The 20,171-nt window shown below is 41.9% G+C and overlaps 2 protein-coding genes across 2 annotated transcripts in view; both read right to left on the bottom strand.

Annotated features, from left to right (window-relative positions):
- The window catches only part of tbc1d14 (TBC1 domain family, member 14), a 31,237-nt gene extending 27,645 nt beyond the window's left edge, over positions 1 to 3,592 (bottom strand). Inside the window, exons 1-2 of the mRNA XM_070993305.1 lie at positions 3,099 to 3,592; positions 400 to 1,174 (exon numbers count right to left, since the gene is read on the bottom strand). Coding sequence (XP_070849406.1) covers positions 400 to 1,174; positions 3,099 to 3,147 — 824 coding nt within the window. The 5' untranslated portion in view covers positions 3,148 to 3,592. The remainder of the gene's footprint in view (positions 1 to 399; positions 1,175 to 3,098) is intronic.
- A 2,963-nt stretch (positions 3,593 to 6,555) lies between these two features.
- Positions 6,556 to 19,403, bottom strand: kiaa0232 (KIAA0232 ortholog). The gene is made up of 8 exons (XM_070992791.1): positions 19,267 to 19,403; positions 16,589 to 17,122; positions 15,431 to 15,571; positions 13,603 to 13,672; positions 13,397 to 13,481; positions 9,879 to 13,260; positions 9,585 to 9,693; positions 6,556 to 7,766 (listed from the first exon to the last, which is right to left on the bottom strand). The coding sequence occupies exons 2-8, from the start codon at positions 16,823 to 16,825 to the stop codon at positions 7,750 to 7,752; spliced, it is 4,041 nt and encodes a 1,346-aa protein (XP_070848892.1). The 5' UTR covers positions 16,826 to 17,122; positions 19,267 to 19,403; the 3' UTR covers positions 6,556 to 7,749.
- Between the last annotated feature and the right edge of the window lie 768 nt (positions 19,404 to 20,171).

Below are 20,171 nucleotides of genomic sequence, written 5' to 3'. Positions count from 1 at the left end.
TGTCAAAATGCCTAATCCTTTGTCTAACTCTGACAATGAATCACACTATGTGTAATAATTAACCTACACTATGGGGTAGGCTACTCCTCACTGATATGTTCCCTTACATTGCCAATAGAGACAAGAGCTAAAATCATATTCAAGCGGAGTATCCCCTTTTTTCTGTAATATAATTTAGTCATCATAAAAAACGGTCGTTAATACGTTGCTAAGCTACACTGTAGTCTAATATTAACATTTAGTAAATGTTAATACGTTGCTCATAAATGGAAAAGGGAAGAAATGGCAGATAGGGATGAACTGTCAGGTGTGCATATGACCAAACATACGACCTAAATATCCCTTGTAAATATGAGTTATCTTGTAGAGACTAATATTCTGAACCCCATCTGAACTTACCTGTTGAATAAGCTTGCTAGAGGTCCCAGTTTCTTTTGTCTGCCGTCCTCTTCCTGTCGCAAAACACCTGACCCCGGATGTGGTCGTACGGGACTCCACAAGTCTCTGGAGTTTCCCGGTGATGATGACAGCGTCACGTCTGAGAAGTGAGCGGTGCCGCTGTCGTCCGTCTCTAAGGTGACGATAGCGCTGGAGTCAGAGGTGACGGTGAAATCCAAGATGTCTTCATTGGAGACCGACAGCTCGGTGCTCATGCTGGACACGCTGCAGACAGAGATGTCGTCGCTGCGGTTTAAGGTTCCGCCCCCAACACTCATCCCCGTGGTGGCGGATAATCTGAGGGCGGGACTGAAGAGGCGGATGGAGTCATATCCGCTGCGGGGGAAGGTGGAAGATTTACGGATGGCGTTGCTGTCATCATCCAAAGGTAAAGTGGCAGGAGAGTCATGATTGGAGTCCAGGATGACGCCTCCGTCACCTGAGCGTTGGTGGTTATGGAGGATGGGCTCTGGAGGGTTGATCTCCAGAGTTGGGATACCTGAGTCCTGGGAGGACAAGCTGTGGCTGTCCTGGTTCAGGTCTGAGTAGCTTTTCTGGGGGCTGCTGTAGTAGATGGGGGTAGAGGAGCAGGTTGGCTTGTAACTGGGCAAGATGGGCTGGCTGTGCGGGGTCGTGCTGGGCTCATGGCAATGGTCGCCACTCTGATCGTGAAGGTCAGAGGATGTCGGGTGTTTCACTACACAGCCGTTCTCTACAATGGCTCCTCCAGACACACCTTCAGAAGAACAGGAGATGCAAAGAGGTCGATTTTTAAACATTTCTACAAGTTTTTCACTGACCTGGATTTAATTTACAAAAAAAATGCCTTTATTGTGAAAAATTTTACATAAATATCCCATAAAATTAATGACTTGCTAAAATAAACGATGGCCATAAAACATTGCAATCAAAGGCCAGCTAGAGAGGTGGGTTTTAAAGATTGCACTTCAACAGATATGGCACTCATATAACCCTTTCAGCTGCTCTCAGATCCTCAGACAGACTCTCCGAACAGCTCGGAGCAGAAAGACTAATGGCTGCCTCACCGAAGCTTTTTCGTTGTGTACTTTGGAACAACTAAAAAGACTCAAAGTGCCAGACGACCCGAGGGGCCGGCTGTAACTGGAGTCTGTGCTGTAATGTGAACGGGGCACCAGTCAGGCTACATCATGCCTTAATACCAGCTGGGAAGCTTAACTAAAGGTAGCGTGCATACGCTCTCAGGCTGCTTTAACTGAGCTCCTGACTCTCATGAATGGAGATATTTCTGCTCCACAGCTAGAATTTCACGAAATCATTGTTGCTTCAGATGCACTTGACATTTGAGGAAATAGTGTCCCTGCTTGCTGACAATAATGGCTTTAAATACACACACACTTGCTTTTTTATAAAGACATGTAAAATAAATAAGCAGGTAAAATAGGAAGGCAAAATAAATAGACTTCTCAGGTCAAACCCTCACACTGAGCCTAATGTTTTCGCACAAAGCCAGATTCTTAGCCAAGCTCTAAACCCCGACCAGCAGGTTGTCATGTGAGCCTGGTAGACTTTGTCCCAAAACACAGCAACGGAGCTGTTCCTGTGCAACGGTGGAAATAATCTACAACCAGCTCACCAATCAACAGCAGAATCTGGAAAAACTCATCATCACGATGTACGGCTGACAAACTGGCATCCTTGACTGGCACGTGTTATCGTTAAATAAAAATGTCACTCGCCAGGGCTGAACCGTAAGGCCACACCAACACACACCTGCATGTTCTTGTCTTTACAAGTCACACCAAGGTATACACCTATTATTTGAGTGCACACGCAAGTTCGTTCTGTGAGTCATGATATTATTATTATCAATAGGTATCAGGAGGAAATCACTTTCAGTTTAGGGAGGATAATATGACTCTGAACAACAAAGTGCTTCTCTGTTTGGGTTAAGACACCAATTAAATGACCAGCTGGTATTTCTTCAAAGATTACAATGCACGTGGCATAAAAAAGATTAAGAGATTATTCATCTTCCAGAAATTTGAGAGCCTCTTTTCATTTCATGAAATTTTCAATTTTCTGAACCAGCTCCTTGACAGGGTCTTACAAACACATTTGGTAGGATGGTGGTGGGCAGTGAATAAGTCCGAGTAAATAACAGTAAAATTGTATTTAAGCAAGCTCCAAGTCCAATTTGGTAATTTAAATATGTGCCAAATTTTAGATTGGCTTCAACCATTCACAGATTATCATGAGCCATGGCTTATTATCTGTGGGATTAAAAGTTAAAATTCCGTCCCAGGGAGTGTTTGTTGATTCTTTAAACGTGTGCCGAACTGAAGACGGGATTCAAACAGCTCACAAAGGGCTTTGAGATAAGTTGTACTAACTTGTGTTGTTAAAAGTTTCAATTTTATCCCACCTTATATATATTAAACATGAGCCGAATTGAAGACTGGCTTTAAATAATTCCTAAATGCTTCATATCATGGTTTTTTAGCTGTTTAAATGTACAATATCCGAAGCCATATTTTACTTTAAACATTTTTTGAATGCGCTTTGGCGCGACCTTTGAGAACAGCACAAACAGTATCAGGGCAGAGTTTATGTGGTATGCTGGTTAACCAGAATAATACACGGGAGGCCTATGACAATGGCAACACATCACAGTCACCTACCACAGCCGTTGTCTCTCCGGTCCTGCGTACCGAGGGTCGTGTTCGCCATGCTGCTGACTGATGCTACAGGTGGGTGGCAGGTAGCCGCCGGCCGGGGCGGTCCATGATGATGCTGTGACTACTGCCGTACCACCATCACTTCCCTGCCTCCTCAACGCAGCTTAGTGTACAGAAAACAGCGCCAGTTTAAGGCCGTGTATCGGAACAAACACATAAATTCCAGTCAGGATGAAAAAGGCAGACGTTAACATTAACACCACGTCGAACCGGACTTGCTTGCCAAGTGCACTTGCTGTTGACGCCAACTCACTGATTTCACCAGCGCTTCCTCAAGTGGAACCAAATGAAGTTAAAATGCGACACATATTTTTTTGCTCTGATGGTGTCTCTGCGGGAGAGAACGCAATTCTCCGGTGTTTAGCGAATTCTCTGAACAGGCATATTTCACAAGTTTATCCGGTATCGTTAACATTTCATACCTGTCTCGACGCTTCCGCCGCCATTTTAAAACAAACTTGTGCCGTGAGTGCGGTGTAATCGAGTCAAGAATGCTCACGTCGATGGATTCACCTGTCTGGGACCTGAAGGCATTAATAATCGACCTCGCAACTTGAGACGAACATTATGAAGACGTTTGGGTAAGAAAAGTTCATTTCTCTGAACTACCGCCTTACAAGAGATTTTAAACACGTTATAATTATTGCTAAGGTTAAAAATATCGTACTTTTATTTGCATAATATTGAGTGTTCGCTCCAAAATAGTGTTTTTCTGCATATATATTAGGAATTATATTTCTAAAATATATTATTGTTCAGCATTTAAAAAAAAAATGCCATATTGACTGAAACCCATATTCCAATTCCTGACTCAATTGATCAGCACGATTCAATTAATCAAACTTAATCTAGAAGAGTAAAAAAGTGGAAAAGGTGACAATGGGCGACTATATACAACTATGCACAACTATGGGCGACTATACACAATAAACATTATGATTTTTGGAGCGTGTCCTTTGACACTCATGTTACAGTCACTTTGGAAGTTTTGGGACCTAAACCTTTTTTGATTACTCCAGAAATTGGCCTAAAAATGTCACATACAGGCTGAGAAGCACAAGTGATGGCAATATTTCATTACAACCTCATGGATGGAAGCTATAGTGTCCACCAAACAGTATATAGCCCTGTTTTGTTTTTTTAGGTGCTAAAATACACTCGAATGATCCAGTTTTCTAAGATAGTTATTGAGCATCATCAGAAAACAATGGCTGATGATGATAATGATGTGTGCTGAGGGTGCTGGCTGTTCTTCTGCATCCCCATCCTGCCCTCTAGTGTCACCATGAAGACATGGATTTCAGACACAAAGCTGCACCTGCATCCTCTCTGTCTCATCACCACTTTGGCAAACACACTTTATAAAAGGGAAGAAAAAGAAAGAGACAGGGACGTTCATGGGCTGAGGTTTGGTTTATTCCTTTATTAGATGTTAAGAAAATCCACAATGAAACAAAATAATTTACTCAGGGTGTACATGAAATTAGAACAACAGAGCTACTCGGGACAGATGGGATTTAGGAACACGGAGGAAAGGGGAGGGTGGAGGAGCATCTAGGTGGGAATGAAAAGACGAGGAAAACTCAAGTTTTCAGTGCTGGATATGTTCTTCAGACCGCAGTGCAATCGAAACTCGGCGACCCTTTTCAATGTCGTTCCAAATGCATATACCCTCACTGAATGCATCTTCTCGTCACACTTTTTTTTTCTTTTTTTTCTGTTATTTAAACACGGCCTATCAAAATGGAAGAATTAAATGGAGAAAGGTGCGATGCATTCCTTTCCACTCCGATGTAAGTGCGTTTTTTGTGACCTCTCGCCTCTCGCACACGTTCACTCACAGCTTCACGCGCGCACACAATCATAACATTCAATCACTGATTTAACCTTACTTGTAATTTTTATTTTTTAAACCAAAATCTTTTGCTTAATCCAACATAAAAATATGGAGTGTGATGTTTGCATGCTGCATTTTTTTAGACACATTCCATGGTTTGTTTGTTTTTTCTCAGGTGTCCCTCACTCAAAGTAATCAACATGCAAAATGAACAGAATGACTTGTCTCCATATATTCTTGAATGTTTACATGCGCCAAGGTATTGCATAGGACTCTTGAATTCCCCTCCACATTGCTTATGCAATCTACAATGGCTTACTTCTTTTTTTTTTCTTTTTTTCTTTTTTTAATCTCCCCTAAAACTATAGCTCTAAAATAATGACAGTCACCTCTATGGTTTGCTTGAAAGAACTCCTGTCAATAATTTCTGCTCTACAATCAAAGGAAGGTTTTACATTAATGCATCAATGCACTGTCACAGGTCTGAGTGTAGATGATGCAGTATGCTTATATCAAAAAATTCCTGAGTGTCTGTTGACTGTCAAAGAAAGGTGACAAGACCCTGAAGTTGGAGTACCTTTCATTCAGCTACTGGGGGTAAGGGGTTCTTTTTCAATTGAGGTGGCATAGCATTGAACAAACCTTGGACCTTTACATACAATCTTTGCATTTGTCTAAATGAGGAAACCATTTCCAAAGCCATGCCCGCAGTAGAGACACCTTTACCTGCGACAGTGCATTACAGCGAGTCTGCTCATATAGTTTTATGAACGCATTAATGGAGGGATGGTTTTAGTTTATCTGTGCTTCAGTTTCATGGTATCGTGACAAATAAATCACCCAGCTACCGTCCTCAAACCTGGAAAAAAAAATTAAAAAAAGGAAAAAAAAAAACAAAAACAGCAGGTATTAAGGAATGCACGATGCATTTGTCTGCATGAGCCTCAACTCGATTTCATATTCAAAGCACTGGTCACCAGAAAGGCCAGTCCGACCGCACCTCAGAGGGTTCGGAGCCTATTTGATGTGTTTCAAATTTCAGGGGGGTGCATTTTTGACTTTTTTTTTGCGAACGTCAGCATTTCTGCAGACGTTTCTCTCAGGTGAAGTTCTGGTCCACTCATTCTGAACCAGTGCCTTCCAAGTTCTGTTGCCGACACACACACACACGCAAACACACATAGTGAGACTTTACTCAATATTTTCACAAGATATATTGTAAAACAAAAAAAAATAAAATAAAAACACACCTCATATGGAAAAAAGCATTTGTACCTTAGTGTAATTCTGCCTTGTTTTTGGTTTGACAATCGACCCGCCACTTGTTTTGTTATATATCTGTTTACTTGCAGCACAAATTGGACAATTAAACACCAGCCAATGCTGATTTTGTCCTTTCTGCTTGGAGGGGGGGGACTGAACTGAAAAAAAAATGTGTAGAAACTTGAGATTTAAATACCTGCAAGTCTTTCTGTTTCAGCTGTCACAGGCCTGACAACTAAGAGGTAACCTTAAAATAAAAACCAAGCCACATTAAGCAAGAACCGCCATCAGGCAAAACTCTTTTTCTTCTTTTACAATTTCGCAAAAAGGTGTTCATGGAGTCTGACTGTCTGGACTACAAACAAAACTAGGCTATGCCGTCTACTTATCACAGCCATAGTATGGAACTGCAACTTCAAAAGATTTTTGAATGTATTTATAGCACCAATAGTCTGTACCATAAAAATTACAAAAAAATAAAACAAAGTTTCATTCAGTTGCAACACGGGTGTCTGCAGAAATGGCTGTACTTATGTCTCTTCATGATGGGTCTTTACCCCAAAACACAAACTTTTTTTTTCCCCAATTCTTTTACAGCATTGCATTTCAAGTAGATTATTAGTATTTTTTTTTTTTTTCAACAAAACTCCTTTTGATTTCCTGTTTTTTTTTATTTTAGGATTTTTTTTATTATTATTATTTTAGCCTCACAAAACCATACTATGTCTACTACTAGCTTTTGTAAGACTATCACCATTCAAAAATCAGACTCATTTATGATAACTTTTCACACATGGGGAATTTCGGGATATTTAGAAGAAAGCTTCACACATTCTCTACTTCACATTCAGAAAGTTGTCCAAACAAACTATTCAAATGAAACTCTCAAACTCTTACACAACCCAAAAATCTCAACATCCTTGTATTACCTTTCTGAACACAAGATGGAAAGTAGAGGATGTGATAGCACTTGTTTCACACAACATTAGGTTCAACTAGAAAAAGAGGAGTGAGACTGGCTGGACGAACACACATGCACAACCATTCAGACACCACCAACTACCAGAATCCTAGTTCAAAAGCAAAATGGTGGGAACAAAACCAACGAGGATAGAACAAAAGATTGTCCCTACTACCTAACTGTGAGACTTGGATGAGGACCAGTGTAGAGAAGAATCAAATGAAACAAATTCTAAAATGCCTAAAATGCATGTCCGCACATGGCATCACTCAAAGACAGAACATATTTTTTGAGTTTTCCTATTTTCACTCACTTTTTGTTGATCTGATTGATTACACAAGGTTGTAAGTTAGTAAATGAAAACCAGCAGGGTTATGTGTGGGGGTTCTGGAGGGGGAGGGTCTCAGAAAATTAGCCTACATTAGGTTTTCCAGCTCTGAGATGACCCTGAATCTTTGCTGGTAGAGGTCCAGTCACAAAAGGAGAGGGAGGTTTCCTCTCTACGACAGGTGTCCTCTGCAAAACTGGAGTATTCAAATGTTGCTGCTCCCTGGAGAAAGAAGTCATGCAAAATGGTTAAGGTTGGTGCACAGGTAAAATATCCAAGCTGCATCTGACTGTTCGCTGTACTGTAGCTTCCTTTACCTCCAGCATTCGTTACATTTTCAAACTGGGCCTAGAGGTCTCCAGACTGTAACTACTTCATGTACGTTTAAACACACTGCAGTGTTTGTCAGCTATCCTGCTGTGACCCTTCAGATTCTGTGGCCTAATGAGGAATTTCAGCTCGACTGCTGCTGAAAATGTTGAAATTGCTACCGTTACCAAAAATAGGGATGCTATTTGGATAGCTCATATATTTTGATGGCTGTAGCGGAAGACGCTGGTGGTCAGCAGAGTGCAGAACTGTCTCTAGAATTGTACAACCTCATCAACATTTGGTCAATCCAGCTCTTTTTCTATGAGCAGCACCTTGTGTGTCTTAAAAGCTGACAGGTCACATATGTCAGTGTAAACTCATTTGAATGTGCAGGGCAAAAGCAAGCTAGCACTGTTACTAGCAGATAACCTAAGTAGAAAATAAAGTTAACTCAGCGAACTAATGTAATTGCCTCAAACAGTTGATTAAGTGATTAAGTGTAGTCTGGGAAAAGTCAGTGACATCCTGACACTGTATGTGCTGTACAGCTTGCCACCTTGTCTACTGTTAATAATCTGCAACAGTGGGAATTCACAGGCAATGACTGATCATTCTTTGTTCAAACGGATATCAATCAAGGTTTACAATCAATAAAATGCATTGTGTTTTGCGGTCACTTCACACTGGCCTCCTCTTTCGGAGATAATGTTATAGATTTACACTCTCCACTCGATTGACCTGTTAAACAACTGGAGTGACTATATCCAGATCCTAAAAGGTGTCATGTGACCAGAGAAAATGAGAGAACAGAATGTAAATATTGCTGCGGGGCTGGCTATGTGCTGCGTCCAACACAGGAAATGTAGCGTTTTCTCATTTCCTTCCTGGTTTCCTTTGTTTCTGTGGCCTAAACCAGCTTTACTCTCTAACACGCTTACAGTCAATGGCCTTTATATTTAAGCTATCACTCTTATTGCTGTGTTATGTGTTGGTAACATCAACTGTTAGAGTTGAATCTACAGCTGTTTTGTAGCTGTGACAAATAACTCAATTTATTAATACACACATTTCATATATTTTTCTTTCTATTTTTCTATTATTGTTATTGTTATCATTATTGTTCTATTATTATTGTTTCTATAATGCATATATGATTATTATCTACTGAGATTGTTGTGTCAGTGTGGATCTGTAGTGGCACAAAGGTTTAGGAATGAGTTGGAGAGCCTTTGTTCATCCCACCACAACCATTATACTTCATTTCAAATGCAGTTTCAATCAAAAACAGCACTTTAGAGGTGAGGGCCACCTACAAAGTGTTAGTGAAACAACAGGCAGAAACAGTGGTTACTCTCTCCTTGCCTTGAATTAAATTTAAACAATGTCTTGATCAGCCCTGCTACCACTCCTGTAAATCAGCTTTGGACATCCAAGTGAATACAGTAACAACTCCGAGCTCATGAGGTGATCAATCCATGGTCCGGTGCAAGGTTTCTCACTTTTAAACCACATATCAACCATTAGTCTGTGCTGGAACATATATGTACAGTACATTTTGTCATAGTTCACGACTGGAAGTTTTATATTGCCTAATAACTTCAACCTTTAAAACAATTTGTTGCTACTGATGAAAAACACATGAATTGTGTCACTGATTTGATGTTTTGCAACAAAGTATTGTGAGGAAAATGGTAAAAGTTCACAAAATGTTTTCAAAAACAGGTTTACCTGTACACTGAGATCCAGGGAAAAGGGGGGAACAGAGCGTGTTCTGCCACCAGCACTCATCTTGCTGGTTGCCAGTTCCTCCCTGTCCACTTACATTTAATAGAGGGAACTAAACAAAACAAATGAGAAGTGGTTAGTGTGTTTCAGTAAACCGCCACCCGAAACATCACAGGTGGAACCACTTTTACAGCTGTTACAGATAATAAAACACTGTGTGGTTAGGCCAATATGTTTGCTACATTTGCTTGCACAACAGATTGGGAATGTTCAGAGATCATTTTAAGAAACCCTCACCTCTGGCACATCTCCAACAAAGTCATAAGCAATCCCATATTTTGGGATCTGACCTGCTGGCGAACATAAGCAGGACTGTTTTTCTCCTGAAGATTCATCCGTTTGAATCTTGCAGACTGAGACGTCTGTCTCTTCACCTGCAGTTGATGCAGCTGCTGTCGTTTTGCAGTCTAAGCAAATCTCTTGCTCAGCAATTGGCAGGAGGGTACTGGAGCCCTCCTGTGAATCCAGAGAGGTCTGGGCACTCTTCTCCATGCCAGACTTCTTTAATCTGGGTAAGAATTTACCAGATTCCAGTTCTGACTTCCCATAATAAGGGCCCTCACATTCTGCATCCTCCTCCAGAGGTTTGAGGTCTGCCTGAGGATCATCAAAGACGTCCACCGGCGCCAGGACGGGAAAACTCATCTCCTCTTTGTCAGTCTCGGCCTCTGAATCACTCACTCCACTAGGAGACAACTCTGAGGCGGATATTGGTCGGAAATGAGTCCTGGGGGAAATGCGAATGGCCCTGTACTGCGTCCGGTTGATGCCATATATTCGTGGGTGGAAGGCTTCATTCTCAGAGTCTGAGCAAAGAATAGATTTGGGCTTGAACCCCGGACTGAACGAAGCCATGTCCTCAGGCTCAAAAGAACACTCAACATGGAGGACTTGAGAGAAGGGATTGTTCAGGTTGAAGGATGCAAATGGATATTCTAAACCTTGCTCCTCACTACGCAAGCCTCCGTAAGATCCAAGCAAATCTTCATGGAAGATGAAAGAAAATCCCTTATTCAATCCATCTCCGCTTCCTCTAATGGCCTGGTCACTCTGCCCAAAGGACACAAGAGGCCTCCACAGGGGCCTGTGCCCAGGGGCAAAGCAGCTGCCAGTGTTCATGAACACATCTGTGCCAGTGATGGTAAGCATGTCTGTGCCAGAAGCAGATGCAGCTGCAGCGGCACACTGGAGCAGACTATCTTGGGTGTCACTTGGCGGCACAACAGCCCAATTCTTATCACCGCTTAGTGTCTTCAACTCTCCATACACCCCTCCTAGGATGAATGACGTACTCTCCTTGTCAGAGTTCAAGTCCCAGGGCTTGGACGGAGTCATGTAATCCCCAGCACCATCTACCTTGGAGAGTTTGTTTTTGGCTAAGTCCTGTTCTTCTTTCTTGCCTTCCCAAAGGTGATATTCTGATCGCTGCACTGCCTTTTTCTGAGGTCCCTGAATTGGAACTCCTTTTGCCTGCACTTCCAGACAACTGCAGCAGTAACCACTTGACTCATCTGAGAATAGCGCCTTGCTTGGTTTTTCTGCTCCTTGCCTTGACCTTACAGATTTGTCATCTCCTATTGCAGTCCAAATGTCCTTTATTATCCCTGAGCTGTAGTCATCACTGTGTTGGTTTGTGTTGTCCGAAAACATGCCAGTGCTGTACTGTTTACTCTCATCCTCTTCCAGTGCTATACCACAAATTGACTCCAATTTTGATTTTTTGGTGAAGGTCTGATTTGATGCTGTATTTGCATTGACCTCCTCAGACTTATGGCCAGAGTTTTCTTGCAAAAAATCCAAGATTTCATCCTCCAGATAGGTACCAGAGAGAGGCGGGATTATACAATCAATCTCTTCATTGCCAATTTGAGCAGCATCCTCTGTTGGAACATTTCCCTGCTCATTGTCTGAACGAGTCTCCTCTGAATGTGACCACGGACTGCAAGTTCGTGTTGAAAGGTTAGAACAGTGTTCAGTTTCGTCAAAGGCACTATTTTTGGTCCATATTAGCAAACGAGACTGTTTATTAGAATGTGGGTCGAGACAGCTACTAGAATCTGTGTTGTTTTCGTGACACACGGTGAGTGAGTCGTGGGGAAAAGGAAAAGTGGGGCTGTCATACTGCAGCTCAAAAAGAGAGAAGCAGGATGAGTTCAAACAAGATGGTTCACTGGTGGCTTCAGGAACAGGTGGCTCCTCCAGATTTCCAGATAGTTTGCTCAGGGTGAATGAAACGCTATCAAGAAGGGGGGAGAGTCGAATGGGAGAGTCTCCTACAAAGCTTTCTCCATCTATATCTTCTGAAGTAGATGGTGAATAACATCCCCACACTTGAGCCATGTTTTCAAGATCCTCCATGAAGAATCCAACAGATCCCGAAGCTTCCCGTGAGTCCGCCCGTATTGCACTTTTCCCTTGCTGCTCAAGGCCATCTAACACTAAACAACATTCTGCCTCAACGTCTCTTTGCTCTTTGCTTTTTTGTCGAATCATGCTTAAGATCCGACTCTCTTGTATAGAGTCTGAGGCACTAGTATCCAATATGGATTGATAAATATCAACTTCATAGAAGTGAGTGAATTCAGACAGATGCTTGTCATCTAAATCTCTACTATCCTCTGGCTGAGGGCAGCTTGAGGTCCCAGTGAGTTCAGCAGTTTCCTCTTCTGCTTCGCCAGGCCCTTCCACAAAGTGCCCATCCACAAATGAGCCTGCTGCTAGGTATGCTCTCTGGTTGCTCTCATTGGCAATGCAGATTCCCTGGATTCTCTCCGGCAGCCTCTCCATGTCAGCTGACAAGGCGAAGCCATCGGGAGAGTCTACCTTGCTTCGATATTTTGTTTCCAGCTTGCTTTGTCTGCTGCTGAAAGGTACAAAATACTCTGTGATGGGCTCTGTGTACCAAAGTGGCTCCTCCATATACTCCTTTTTGTTTCTGGCCTCAACTCCGGACTCTTTTGCTTCCTTCCAGCTTGGATCTTTACGAATCTCCTTCAGAGGTCTCTTCCCCTTTTTGTAAAGCTGTGATTGTTTGGCAGCGCCTCCAGTGGCACTGCTACTGCTCCCTCCTGTGTTTCTTCGCTCCTCTTTGTCGATTACCTTCACCTGCAGCTTCACATGCCCGCTGTTGCGTGTTCTCTTATTCTTTGCAGCCTCCCTGGATTTGTGCCTTATTCTAACTGCTTTGCTTCTAGATGACTTAGAGTCACCCTGGTTTCCACTTGAGCTTGAGCCAGCCTCACTAGAGCCAGAAGACCAGGATCTGGGTCTGTATTTGCCCTCAGATCTGTGTCTCGTCTGTCTCTTAGAGTAGACTGTGGACTTCTCCTCCGCTGCTGCACCGCCATGGTATCGATTTTCTTTTTCCTTCTTGCTTCGTCGTTGCTGGCCTCTTTCGTTGGTCACAGTAGTGATGGTACCACACACCTCAAGGTTTCGCTCCTTTGCAGCCTCGCCTTCACTGTTGCAATCTTTTGGGGAAGAGGTGTCTGTGCTGGTCTGAGGGGCTGCAGAGGATGATGAACTTGAGTATGCACAGGCCTTAGCTTTGTTCCACACCGTCATGATCTCTTGGAGACAAACAGGTTTCTCTGACAAAGGAGGAAAGGCTTCATAATACCTGCAGACACAACAGAGAGAGAAAACTTGATTTACATACATTCATAGCAGTAAATAAGCAAATAAATATGGGTGTGTCCTGCAGTCACCTTTTAAACACATATATTCATAGCAACAATATACATGATGTAGCTTACATTTCCACCTGGTCCTTTGAAGAGGGGGACTCAGCTCGCTCTGGAGACTGAGAGCCATCAGATTTCTTTTGAATCTGTTTTTCTTCTGTAAAAGACGTTGAACATTAAGACCTCTTATTAGAGCAGTTATTGTTCACCTTTTTCTATATTTTTTTAATCAAAACATTCTGTACGATTATTCTGATAAGAAAGGGTATCAATCAAACCTTTCTGCTTGTTTTGGATGTCCTTTAGTTTAGAGCAAAGCTCTTCAACCAGGCTCTCAATTCCAGAGTTCTGCACAAAGGAGAAAGACATGGAACACATTTTTAAGAACTCAAACTGAAAACAATGGACATCAAGTAATTTCATTACTTGTGGATGTGACAACTACAGCTCTGAGCTTGAAGAAAAGTTAGAATTGGTTTGAGCACATTCCAGTATACAACCATATTTGACAAAGGTTCTATGTCCATGACAAGCTGATCAAATGGAAAATCTTACTATATAATAGGAATAATAGGAATGACTGTTGATGATGATATATTGTAGAGAAGATGACTAAACAAAATTGTGTCAAGGTATATTAAGTGGGACATTTAACACTATCCCAAGAATCCAAAAAATAAGCCCTGACAGAAACACAAAATAATCATTTCTTTTATTATCTCCAAAAGCAACCATGACTGAGAAGACCGAGTCACCTTCGATAAGAATGCAGAGTTCTCAAACGCTACTTTGACCCCTAACATGACCCAAAAGAAAGAATGAAAGGCACGGGGTTGACACAAGTCAAGCCAGCTGACTTATGAGAGCTTAAGCATGCTCGGCCATGACTGTGCTATATTTAGCTAGGTGGAGAAATGCTTTCAAAAAAATAAAGATAAAAAGGGCTATGCAACAGGATGAGTGATTGCCTCACCAAGTTCTGAGATACTGAACATTTACTACATATCCTGGTTAGCTTACTGCCTTCATCAAATTACGCAATATGATATGTGAAAAACACATATATATGGGGAAAAAAAAGGTTGGAAATAAACAACACAACCATGTTCAAATGCTAGCTTAGACCAAGTAGGCACTGTCAAAGCAAATAGGCTCAAACACATCACATCAGAGCTGCTCCTCAGTACCAGTCCCGCCACTCTTTAGCACACTCATTTCCAGTTCACTCTTCCAGAAAATTATATTCCTTACCATGCCACCTCATGAAAAACAAAGCAAAGTTTTCTCCTGCCCTGTGTTTCCTCTTGCATCATTGTGCTAATGCTGGTCAGCTGACAGCCGACCAACTCTGCTGCTCGCTGCTGCAATCCTGTGCAGCGTGTGCTGGTTAAAAAATAGACCGCAGAGTCCAGTCCCCAGAGAAGAGCTCAACACTCCTCCTCTTGCCTTGCAGAATCTTCCCCCTACCCTCCCTCCAGCTTTATGTTGTGTCATTCTCAACTCACACCTCCCTCCCACCTCCTACTGCACAGACAAAAAAAGTCAGCAAATCTCCCAGTAGCCTTTTCACTCACTCAAAGTTATGGGATAAAATGAATATACTTCTGGGATATACGCTCACATGCAAATTAATTCCTTTGAGGGCTATGCACTGTAAGTGAGGATAGCATTTATCATGTGAACAAACAACTTTAAACAACCGACCTTAATATAACCTTTCTGATGAAAACTAATTGAAATGCTTTAGCCTCCCACATTGACACAGCTTTATTCAGTGTCTATTCACCGTGATTTATGCGATTAATATCTGCATGACTGCACCTTAACAAGCAACAAGGAATACTACAGTAACAAATTCCTGACATAATTATACCAATTACGCCCTCATGTCGTCTGTATTCAGAATGATTTTCATTCAAAAGTTTCACAAAAGACGTGGCAGGTTCCTGCCAAACAGTTCCTACCTCAATGCATGAGTAATGACTAGTTTGCATTTCTCCGAAGTTGAAAGTGATTTAAGTACAGAAAAACAAAGCTTGATTAACTATGAATTACTTGATTAACACCACTCCTCATAAACATCATGAAAATCCTAGGATTGCTTACTTCATCAGATGCAGAGCGAAGGCACTGCACAGCAGCTTGCTTCTTCATTTCCTCGAGACTCAGGTCAGTCCCACCTTTCTTCTTACTCTTGCCCCATTTCTTCCCAGTTCCCTTCTCCCAGCCCAAGAAGATGTCATTTTCCTTTCAGATAAAAGTCACAAAGGACAAACTAGTGTTACACAGTAAAACAAACAGAAGAAAAACATTGAAATTACACAAATGATATACCAAATGTTAAGGCTGCACCAAATGTCCTTTTTTACATTCAAAGCTTCTGTTGAGGTTTCTGAATGAGCTGAATGTCTGTGGTCATAAGTTATGACATCACCACCCTAAAAAGAAAGCCTTGAACAATATTCTCAATATGAACACTGAGTAGTCTTTTTTTTATTAAACTGACTTTCTTTAATGAATACAACTCATCATTTTCATTAATATTAATATATAGAAATACATATAAATATACCTGTATGTATTTATAGCTCTGATACAGTTGCCTCTCTCTGTCTGTAGTCACCACTCCATAGTCTTTCTCAAAGTCCCACCCACAGTGCTATCTGATTGGTTACACAACACGAGTACTAGCCTATCAACACTGAAGGCTTCTGTGCCACAGAACACATGCACAGACTGGAGCTGCTCTGGTGAGCAAGCGGAGCAGTGTTTCAAAGGTAAGGCAGCCGATATAGCTGACGTTGCAATTAACATCCCAATCCTCTACAGTGAAGTTGCAAAAACGACACAACGTTATTATCTTTCATATGTTAGACATCAAACGTCAACCTTATAATGACGCTTCAAACTTGTCGATGCAGCCCTACTAAGTGTGCATAAAAATTTCTATACAGGCTTCCATAGCATAACAACCTGTACACAAACACGGCAAACAAACTGCATATCGATACATGTCATGACAAACAACAGAAATCAGAGGAGGAATTATTCAGTTATGGTACAATGCCAACATATGAAAGAAAAGCCCCATTGTTAACCTCTCCTGGCAAAGTGATGTCTTCTGCTAACAAGGCCATTACATTCACAGACTAACTTCCCTTCCTGAATGAAGCCCACTGCCCACTCATTTAATAATGCAAAAAACAAACTATGATCTTCTTTTCTAAGCACTAGAAATAACCCTTTAAGGTTATGGAAGCCCACCTGGTCCTGCAGGTCGTAGTCATAACTGTCATGCAGGAGAAGGCTGAGGACATAGCGGGTGTAAATCATGGCATCAATCCCACACTTCTCAAGCTCCTGGCCAAGCCAGCTTTGTACTGGACCCAGCGACTGGAGCAAGGACATCTCTGAGGCAGGCAGGGGGCCCACAAGGGGGAAGGGGCAAGAGAGGTTTTCAGGAGGAGCAGGACCGTCTGAATCGGTGCTCACTGGACGCATGGGACCTCAGGTGTTGGCCATTCTCAGGTGGAGCAGTACAGAGAGAGGACGAGGCAGAACCTTGGGAAGAGGGGGCAGTCACTCCAGCAGGACGCACTGAGGGGGCTCTACATGGGGAGACATGTAGGATGTTTTTTTTTCTTTTTTTTTATTGCTTTGAGCAAAAAAGGGGATTTTACTCGTCAGGCATGGCTTATGCTGCTGATAGATGTCAGCTGCTGGGCAAAACACAAGACGTGTTTGCGTCTCAGTCGGAGGGTTCCATTTTCAGGCTTCGTCTTACTTCACCGGCACGACCTGAAACAGAGCAAGCATGCATCAGTTTCTCTGAAATAACTTTTAATGCTGAATTCCAGCGTTTGAAAAATTAAAAAGATGCAGTCAAAGACCTTACATATAATCCTTACACATAGCCAAACTGCAAGCAATAAGGACTCTTTATATTTAAAATGCATTCATGCATGCAGTCACTAATGTCAGAAGTGGAACTTCATTACAGATCCTTCCACAGCACAAAAGTTTTGTTACTTATCCCAAAGGATGTTTTTAATGACTTTTCATAGCCTTGCTTATCAGCAATCTAATGGGTTCCTGAGAGACCACAAGCTCTTTAAATAATGCAGACAGCAGCCACAATCATGACATATTGTCATGGTAAGCCCTCTTTTAAATGATGAACAGGTCAACTAGAATTACTGACAACACACCCAGAGAATCAGCTTTAAACCATGATGATGTGTATTCCTACAAATGGCCCCTCACATTAATATGAAAGTATCTCAAACATCCTAGTTATTCAACTCTGTATTTACAATGACCCTCATGTTCAGTAAATGCAATCGAACATAGGAACTACGGGACAGGAGAAGTTCACACAGAAGCAAAGCTTTGTAATACTCTTAAAACAGGAAGCACCACCTGAAACAGTATTACTTTTACTTGTTATTCCCTCTATTATAATCAAGAAAAACGTTATATAATAGTTTCAATTGACAGTAATAAAACCGAACATGACTTGAATTGATGTCCATGACAAAACAACTACAAGCAATCTCCACCAGTTGTATGTATGTGTGTAACTGACTGGGTAACGGGCAACGAAAAGCTTTCTGTCAAGTGCATGTGTTTTGTGTGGCAGCACTGGATTAGGGAAACGACGTGAAGAGCAAATGGAGGCTGCACCGACTTGATTGGCTGGCCCGGTCGTCACTCAGCTGTAGCGTATTATAGGTTACCCGTTAGGGACGTCAAAAGGGCAAAATAAGAAGCTTGCAGTTTGGAACCAAACCATTACAGCAGTCATAACCCCTTCGTAGAATGACATTGTGTCAGTTAAATAAATACTGATTGAGAGTAGATGAAAGGTTAGCTAGCTTCATCGATAATTGCTAAATATGGCTGACCAGTGCCTACAACCCAGCTGTTTCTTCTATGCTCGCTAGCCCCGGCAGCTAGCTCCTGACTGCACGGATCCCATTCCAACTTTATCCTACAACCCATTACTTAAGGAAATTATTCTGGCATGGAAAGGAGCAAAATTGTCCGTGCAGTGTCAAGAAGCGAGCCACCTACTTTACTAAGGGTGTACTGTAACGTTGAGAAAATACGTATTACTGGTATTAACATTAAACTGCTGGGGTATCGAGTGCGGCAGGGCAACTGCAGATCATAGAGGAACGGTACTTGAAATTAACGGTAGCTAAATGTTAATGTCATTTGCATGTAAACATATCACAGAATCGGTGATTTGGTAACAGGTTAAGTGTCAACTAACGTTCTACTGACTTTTGATATTAACGTCGGTTAGCTAGCGTCACTTTGCAGTCAAATGGCAAGGTTAGCTGGACCACCGACCTTTAGCTAATGAGCTAAGTTAGCTGCCCAGAGCTGTTGGTCTGCTGTCATTAGACAGTTACTATATGTCCGTTTACCTAACATGTACCATTCGGGCGAGACAGGGCCCATTTCATTTCAGTTAATTGAATCAGGTTGTCTCCTCGTCCCATCGAAGGCTAACACTAGTTTGGTAACGTTACATCGGGCAGGTGAACGACGAAGGCTGCTTCTAAACGGTGACATTCGAACCCTGACGGTTCTCCATTAAATAGTTGGCTAGCAAACAGCACTAATCGCACGTAAGGCCGAGTCCAAACTTTTAGTCTGAAACGCTGCAACTAATATGCGAAAAGTCAATACAATATAGCAGAGATGTGTAATTCAAATTGAAATAAGTGTTAGCTTTCACGTACGATTGTTGTTGTGACCGAGGGGGAGGAGGAGCAGCTGCCCCGGTAGGCTACCAGAGGACTGTCAGACGTTTCCCTTCAAAAATGTACGCCATATCGTCATACAGCGAAAGAGTATCATGACTAAACACGAAACACTAAACGGAGACAAAAACACCACAGGGTGAGGAGAAAACCCTCAGCCGGTTCACTTACCTGCCGTGGGCTGAAGTAAAGAGGAGCAGCGAAAGGGGAGCGGCTATTTCTCTCCCGCTGCCGTTCCGAGCTCGAGCTCTGGAATCCGCTGCGGTAGCATCGCGTATCATGGACGCCGACAGAAATGGCGCTGTTTTCACATCCAGTGCTTCTTCAACAGCGTCAAGGAAACTGGCGACATTTCGGCTCAAGCAGGAGGAAGGATAGGCCTGGATGACGCGTAATATTTAGAGCCACAATGTCCGCCACCGAAAGCCCAGTTTCATTCAGTGAAGGACTCCTGAATGCGCCACCCTCCGCGTTCGTATCCAGGCAACAAGGCAAAGCTCTGCCGTCCTATTCGTATAGGTTTGATTCCTCCGCCGGGGTATTGCATCAGAAGCCCAACTAGTACTCTTATCACTTGTACTCAGAGTAAAGGAAAATAATGAATGACTCTGAGCAGATTGAACTCAGCACTGAGGACTGACAGAATGATTCAATCTTTTCTTTTGGAATTGCTTTTGAAGGAATTTGTAAAAAAAAAAAAAAAAAAAAAAACAGAACAAAAATAACTTATAAAAGAAAAACATTGTTTATGTCTAAATATAAAATATTAATGGAATAATATGGTTTAACAGCATCATTTTATTTATTTTTTTTTTATTTTTTTTTACTTTTTATTTTTTGCTGTAGCTTTGAGTTTTTAGGCTTCTTCCACAGACAGAACTGGTAATTATTCTCCTTACAAAATGTAACTTTTTCAATTCTATTTCTTACAAAGTAACCAAACTTTGACAAGGCAAATTTGATTTTAGATTGTTTTATTTAATTTCGTTTGAGTTCAGATTCCTGATTTTCTATAGAAATATTGAACTTTCCCCTGGTGTGACTGAATGCATAATTATTAGCAGAAAGATTTCACA

The sequence above is a fragment of the Chaetodon trifascialis genome, chromosome 23 (genome assembly GCF_039877785.1).
Source record: "Chaetodon trifascialis isolate fChaTrf1 chromosome 23, fChaTrf1.hap1, whole genome shotgun sequence".
Lineage (NCBI taxonomy): Eukaryota > Metazoa > Chordata > Actinopteri > Chaetodontiformes > Chaetodontidae > Chaetodon > Chaetodon trifascialis.
The sequence above is the reverse complement of the archived record's forward strand: the minus strand, read 5'-3'. Positions and strand labels throughout refer to the sequence as shown.

Excerpts from the sequence above, each read along its gene's own strand:
- kiaa0232 (XM_070992791.1), bottom strand. The coding sequence starts at position 16,825 with ATGCGTCCAGTGAGCACCGATTCAGACGGTCCTGCTCCTCCTGAAAAC. Across the intron at positions 13,482-13,602 it reads CATCCAAAACAAGCAGAAAG|AAGAAAAACAGATTCAAAAG; the intron begins GTTTGATTGATA and ends CGTCTTTTACAG. Across the intron at positions 13,261-13,396 it reads TCAAAGGACCAGGTGGAAAT|GTATTATGAAGCCTTTCCTC; the intron begins GTAAGCTACATC and ends TTGTGTCTGCAG.